The 7190-nt window shown below is 39.4% G+C and overlaps 1 protein-coding gene across 1 annotated transcript; it reads left to right on the top strand.

Annotated features, from left to right (window-relative positions):
- Positions 1-708: 708 nt before the first annotated feature.
- LOC125130328 (protein HP-25 homolog 1-like) lies at positions 709-6511 on the top strand. Its single transcript, XM_047785706.1, has 3 exons — positions 709-751; positions 4537-4689; positions 5864-6511. Exons 1-3 carry the CDS (start codon positions 709-711, stop codon positions 6319-6321), a joined length of 654 nt encoding a protein of 217 aa, XP_047641662.1. The 3' UTR covers positions 6322-6511.
- The last annotated feature ends 679 nt before the right edge of the window (positions 6512-7190 follow it).

Raw genomic sequence — 7190 nt, 5'->3', positions numbered from 1 at the left:
TGCTGCATATGGAATGGAGGTTTCCAGGCTAGGGGTTGAATTGGAGCTAGCCGCCAGCCAGCCTACACCATAGCCACAGCAACTCAGGATCCAAGTCATGTCAGCAACCTACACCACAGCTCACAGCAACACCAAATCCTCAACCCACTGAGCTGGGCCAGGGATTGAACCCGCATCCTCATGGGTACTAGCCTGGTTCCTTACCACTGAGCCATAACAGGAACTCCTTTAGCTTTGATTTTATTAACTAAACTGTTTCCTCCCTCCCGGGTCAATATCACAGTCTGTAGAATTAAGAATTTAGACTAGGGGGAATGAGATACTTGTTCAACTCTCATATTTCTGTCATCCTGGAAGAGTCAGAGATGGGTTCACAGGGTGGTGTTGAAGAAATGACTAGAAGAGAGAAAATAACCAAAACCAAGCCTCTCAGCTTAGGTGTAGGCTTGGCTGTCATAAGAAGAGATGGGTTCTAGAGGTATGTGGACTATTTCACTTTGAATGTCAGCTTGTCAGCTTTCCTAAACAGATCTGAATGTTTAACTGCTCCCGTTAAAAATTAATCTTGACTTCAGCCTCAGGAGAACAGAAAATCAAATATTGAGAAAAACCCATCTATGAAACCATCTACTGAAAAGTTTCATAATCAAGCAGATAAGCTAGTTATCAGACAGATGAGGAGGTGAGGTGGTCAATGAAAGAGCTTCCATGTCTGGGGAAAGAGGAAGAGCTGGCTCCATGAGCATTGCAGGTAAGTCTTCCTATGAATATCTATCATAATAACATCAACCTTGTATCAGAAGAGGTCACTCTCCAATACACTTGATTTCTATTATTGTTTTAAAAATTAGAACAACTCTGAGAGGCAATTGCCTATAATGCTGGATAAAAATAAAAACGTGTTTTCAAACTTACCATTGAAAACTGTAAATAAAAGGGAGTGGAAGGAGTGAAATCCAACAGAGGGCCAAAACCTTTGCTTTCCATATGAAATTAATGTCAAATCATTCAGATAATATCAGTCATTATGACATAAATAAGCAAAAGAATGGATGATGGCAAAATCCATTTTATTTTTCAGTTATGTATTAAAAGTTAAAACAATGCTTATAATCAAAGCAGTGGTATAATACATTGCCCTACATGTTAAATTTTTCTTAGTCTCTTTACCCTTCTTGAACTCTGTCTCTGTTTCTGCCTTTCTTTGTCTTGGTTTTATCCCCAAATGTGTTTACTCTTTCTGTGTTTACTGTTTATTCCCTTTCATTCTGTCTTCTGTCCCTTTCTAGCTCTCTCTTGACTTATATCCTTCTTGATATCTTTGTCCATTACCTTCCAACTGATTTTACTCCCCTGCCATTCAACAATATCAATGTATATGATATTAAAGTATATTTTATAGTACCTCTTGTTTTTAATTATTAATGTTTGAAATGAAATTCCCAATCAATTTTTTTTTTTTTTTGGCTTTTTAGGGCCACACCTGTGGCATATGGAAATTCCTAGGCTAGGGGTCTAATCAGAGCTACAGCTGCCAGCCTACTCCACAGCCACAGCAATGCAGGATCCGAGCCATGTCTGCGACCTACACCACAGTTCACGGCAATGCTGGATCCTTAACCCACTAAGCAAGGCCAGGGATAGAACCTGCAACCTTATGGTTCCTAGTCCTATTCGTTTCCACTGAGCCACAACGGGAACTCCCCAATCAGTGTTTTAATAGCATTGTAGTTGTTTGTGTGCTCCCCCCAGCCCCTGCCACAATTATCTTTTATCTCTGCCTCTTAAACTTCCCTTGATTTCCACAAAGTATTTGAGGGTGTTTACATGAATTCATATATTATCATAAGACAATATAAACAGAGAAGAATAGATTTTTAAAAAAAATTTTATTATCACAAAGCCCAAAATAAGAAGGCTAAAATGAAGAGTAGAAGAAATAAGATGTAGGTATCAAGACAGTTTTAGAAATTTAGGTGAAAATTTGTATCCAAGCTTGGTGATGGAGAAATACAGAAGAAAACATAGTCACTTACGCAAATTATATTTTTTTGTGACAGTCATGCCCACTTCTTTCTTGAGGGTCTTGAACTTAGGGCAAAAGGAAATAATTTTCCTGGATTTTCACTTATGGACATTAAGTTAAACCATAAATTCCTAATGAACATTCCTACAATAAGTCCCATGAAAGATTTCCTGTTAGGGTCAGTTTATTGTCCTAGCATTATAGTTTGAGAATAATGCTGGTTTAGCTCAGCAAAACCAATTGAATATACGATGTTAATTTAATTTTCTATGTGGCCTTTATGTGTTTGTGTGTGTGTGTGAGTGTGTTTATGTACATATTGTGGGATCAGTTGGAATGGAACGGGGAGTCAGTGGACTGTAAACAAAAGCTGTTGCCTACTTATATCCACCAAGACAGACGATCCAGCACCATATTTGTGTGAAAGAACAAGAGATTTGGGTTTCAATCCTGGTTCCACTCTCAAAAACTAAAAGCCTGGAGAAAGTACAGCCATCACCTTTTCTAGGATTCAGTTTCTCCTTCTCTACATCATTGAATGTGATACCAAGCCCCTCACTATTTCAGGGAGGAATTTGGGAAATGTGAAGCAAAGGAATGTGCCAAAAGGTCCAACATATTCTTATAGCTCTTTTTAAATTGTTTTAAGATATGTCCGTAGTTTTTGTGTGATAGATTGTCAAAACTGAATTAACATTCTAATTTTAAAATCAAAATAGCACTCTCCTTGGAAGATAGCAAGAGGAATAGAAGTAATAGGAAATAATTTTTAGGAGTTCCTGTTCTGATGCAGTGGGTTAATGATCTAGCTTTTCTCTGTGGAGGAGCTGATTCAATCACCGGCCTGACACAGCAGGTTAAGCATCCGATGTTACTGCAGCTGCAGCATAGGTCACAGCTCCAGCACAAATGTGGTCCCTGGTCCTGGAATTTCCATATTCTATGGGGGCAGCTGACAAAGAAAAAGAAATAACTTTTAAAGAATATAAAAATCTGTTAGACTCCAGACAAAGAATATACATATATCTTCTTTAAACTTTGAAACTATTAAACAAGGCAGGCAGATGCTCCCAGCATCATTCTGTAGATGTGACTGGGCAAGAAGGAAGGTCACTCAGCGTTAATGCTAGGATTTGAATCCACTTCCTCTGACTTTAAAATTATGCCCATAAATTAGTGTATTTCTTTTCTTGATTTATCTTCATCTTTGGAAAAGCATTGTTTGAATCAGAATTAAAGCCAAAAAAAGTGGCTAATATCTTATTTGAATTAGAAAGGATATTCTAAAAGTTACCGTTACTGACTGATAATTTAACAAGTAGAAACACTCTGCTATATGGCAGAAATTGACACAACACTGTAAATTGACTATACTTTAATTAAAAAACAAAAACAAAACACTGCTCTAGGAGTTTCTGTTGTGGCTCAGTGGGTTAAGAACCCAACTAGTATCCATGAGGATGCGGGTTTGATCTCTGGTCTTGCTCAGTGGGTTAAGCATCTGGCATTGCTGCAAGCTGCAGCATAGTTTGTAGATGTGGCTTGGATCCGGTGTTGTGGCCGTGGTGTAGGCCAGCAGCTTCAGCTCCTATTTGACCCCTAACCTGGGAACTTCCGTATGCTACAGGTGTGGCCCAAAAAAGAACAACAACAAAAAAAAACAAAGAAAACAAAAAAACAAAAAAAAAAACCACTCTACTTTCAAGAGTGTATTAATCAGGTTAAAGTTGGCTATGTTTCTCAACACAAATTTCTATAGTTGTTGCACATATTTGTAATCCATAGAAGTTGCTTATTGAGGGCAGATAGAAGATTCAGGAACTCCCTCCAGGATCTGGTAGTTTCATAAATGGGACAACTTAACAAGTCCATTCGTAGAAGCAAGTACAATGCAAGCATGTTGATCTTATGGGCTTGATACTTCAAAGTGGAAGAAAGGCCACTGCACTAAGAAAAAAGTTTTAGGGTGGTGGGAAAGATAAATTTGCTAATTCAGTATTTGGTATTTATTGATTCATTCACCATCAAAGAACCATTCATCATATATCTTCTATGCTCCAAGCCCTTCCAAGAGACAAAGCAAGATGACAATATAGAATAACACATAGGCAAATCAGATGCTTATCCATCATAAGAGCAAGATTACTCAAATCAGTAATCATATTTAAAGATCACTGCTAAAGAGATGGCAAGAGGCTCTGAGTCCATGAGAGAGAATCTCTGGGCTTCACATAAGGTTGAGAAAGCACTATTAGTTTCAAATAGGATGGATTTGCTGATTTTTTTGGATTTTGTTGTGCTCAACATGAAAGCATATCAACTCAGAGGGCCTCCTGATCTTATCTGGTGTGTTATAGTGTTGATACATGTAGCATTTGACGGAACCAAAGACCAAAAAACATCAATTTTCCCGGAATTGTGAAAATTTGCAGCCACTTGACAAAATGTGTAATACCATCTCTTTAACAGAGGATGATGCATCTACCAACCTACTTGAAACTTCATTTATTTTTCTTCTACTTCAGGTTTCTGGATTTCAGCTCTCTTTGTCCCATTACTTGTGGCCAGTGTCCAATCTTCAGCAGATTCTGAGCCATGCGGGCCTCGTGGACCCCAAGGACCTCCAGGACCCCAAGGACCTCCAGGACCACGTGGTTTAACAGGTGAAAAAAAAATCCAATTACTGTTTTAACCTCTCATAGTTTCTCTTTGATTGCAAAGTTCATAGATTCAGTGAAGTCTTCTGAGTGATCTGATGAAAATATTGACCATTGAGGTAAGTCGTTTCTTAGTAACAAATGGTCCTGATCTCTTTTTCTCAACCCTGAAGAGTCATAAGATTCATCTACTAAGAGAGCTTCCAACAACCACAAAGTTGCTAAAACAGCTCCTTAGACACATTGGATGTGCAGTCCAAGTTGAGACTGACGACTGTATTTCTAGAGTAACCTAGAGCACTCAGATTAGTGTCACTCAGTGTAGGTGTAAGCCAAGATTCAAGCAGCGATGCCTCAGGAACACGGGTCAGTGGATACACTGGCTTCCTCCTCTCTTGTCACCTTCTGAGAAGTATGCTGGGCTAAGTTCACATGAAGATCACATCAGCATTGAACCCTTGTACTTAACCTCCGAAGCAATGGTTTTGAAATCTGGCTGAGAACCAGAATCATCCACAGACTTGTTAAATATGTAGGTTCCTAGTTTCCATCATCCAAGATTCCTCTCAAGGTCCTTGAGTGTAGACTGTCCCTGTGCAATCACAGGATTGGGGTAGGCTGGTGTTCCACAACTGGTTCTCATAACCAGGCAACTTTGGATTCCACTGTTCCAAATTCCCATTTAGTTCTGGCATAATATGATCCCTAGATTTGTCTGGGCAATCCAATCCAATAGTGATCCTTAATACTCAGCCTTACAGGAAAGAAAAGACATGGCAGAACATGTTTGAAGATCAATACTTGTGTGTATTCACTCAATTATTCATTTATTGAACATATTTTGAGTGCTAATTTTATAACTGATACAGAGAATGACATGTGGAAAGAAAATTGAGGAGAACCCTTCCTCCCAGTATGGATAAGGAAACAGTAACTTAGGGAGGGATTATAATTCTTCATGGTAATTCTTTATAACAATGGTAACAATCAATATCAGATATGGTACAAGGAGATAGACCCTTTCCAAATCTGGAGTAGATAGGAGATACTTCTGGAAGCAGTGATGCTTGAACTAGGCCCTTGGAAGAAGAAAGGTAGGAAGGAAGAAGTCATTCATGTACCATGCAAAATATGGAACTTCAATTATGTCATTCTGTTTTCTGTTTATTTTGGAATCTAGGAGCCCAAGGTGTACCAGGACTAAGTGGACTACCTGGGCTACCTGGAACCATTGAAAAATGCCCATCCCCACCTCAATCTGCCTTTTCTGTCAAGCTGAGTGGGCCTTTCTCAGGACCCTCCAAGCCCATCGTTTTCCAGGAAGTTCTGTACAACGATCAGGGCCACTTTGACCCAGCCACTGGAGTGTTCACCTGCACAGTCCCTGGTGTGTACCTCTTTGGCTTTGATATCACATTGTTTCAAAATGCTGTCAATGTGAGTCTCGTATGGAATGGCTTCCAGATCAGGGACAAACAAGTGGAGGCCAAGAACAGCCATGAGCAAGCTTCAGGAAGCTCTATCTTGCAGCTGAAGAAAGGGGACAGGGTCTGGCTGGAGTTTAAGCTGCACAGAGAAGAACATGAAAAAGAAACCATTCAAACTGTGTTTTATGGGTTCTTGCTCAATGAAAATTAAGATAGGGTTAACCGCATGGTTCTCTCCTCAAGCAACTCTGAATTTAAGAAAAGAAGCTTCCTCCTCCTCTCATCCCAAATATTTCCTTCAGAATCGCTCAGTGAACCACTGAATGAACTGATCACACAATCAGTAATGGCCAACTTGAGCAAAATGAATGTCTTACCAATCACTAAAGCCAATAAAGACTCATGCTGCACCAGTTTTTCAATAATTTCTTATTTTTGCTTCCAAAAATTCGAGGTCCTACAAAGCAAAAATGTGGAGGAAAAAACATACTGAGGTAGGAAGCTGCCCAGCCCCATTGCCGGTAAATATACCAGGAAATCCCCCATTTGGCTCCTTTATTAAACTTGTTCCCAGGTGACCCTAGGGACAAAAGCCTCACTCAAACTCTCCAATCTATTTTGGGGATTAAGGCTACAGGAATAGAAGTAAATATCTCTAACAGAGATAGCAAGTTTGCTTAAAACACCAAATGAAGATGTTTCCCATCAGATGATTCCTCTAAATCCTAACTGGATGGGTGATGGTATTTAAGACCAAGGGCCAAAGATAGAGGTGAGCAAATTTATGTGGCTTCATAATTTTCAGATTAATAATTCATTTACTTCAGGATGCTACTTACTTATCCAACATCCCTTCTATCTAATTTCTATTCTAGCTAAATTTGTTTGCATTGCCTCAATGAAGCCAGTTAAGAAATGTAATTTGGGAGTTCCAGGGGGTTATAAACCTGACTAATCTCCATGAGGATGTAGGTTCGATCCCTGCTTTGTTCAGTGGGTTAAGGATCCAGTGCTTCCATGAGCTGTGGTGTAGGTCACAGACATATCTTGGATTGTGTGTTGCTGTGGCTGTGGTGTAGG

The sequence above is a fragment of the Phacochoerus africanus genome, chromosome 7, assembly GCF_016906955.1.
Source record: "Phacochoerus africanus isolate WHEZ1 chromosome 7, ROS_Pafr_v1, whole genome shotgun sequence".
Taxonomy (NCBI): Eukaryota; Metazoa; Chordata; class Mammalia; order Artiodactyla; family Suidae; genus Phacochoerus; species Phacochoerus africanus.
This window is presented reverse-complemented; position numbering and strand designations above follow the sequence as displayed.

What these genes read in the sequence shown, in the direction of transcription:
- LOC125130328 (XM_047785706.1), top strand. Translation starts at nt 709, where the DNA reads ATGTCTGGGGAAAGAGGAAGAGCTGGCTCCATGAGCATTGCAG. An exon ending in TGGCTCCATGAGCATTGCAG is followed by an intron (nt 752 to 4,536) that starts GTAAGTCTTCCT and finishes ACTTCATTTATT; the next exon opens with TTTCTTCTACTTCAGGTTTC. An exon ending in AGGACCACGTGGTTTAACAG is followed by an intron (nt 4,690 to 5,863) that starts GTGAAAAAAAAA and finishes TTTGGAATCTAG; the next exon opens with GAGCCCAAGGTGTACCAGGA.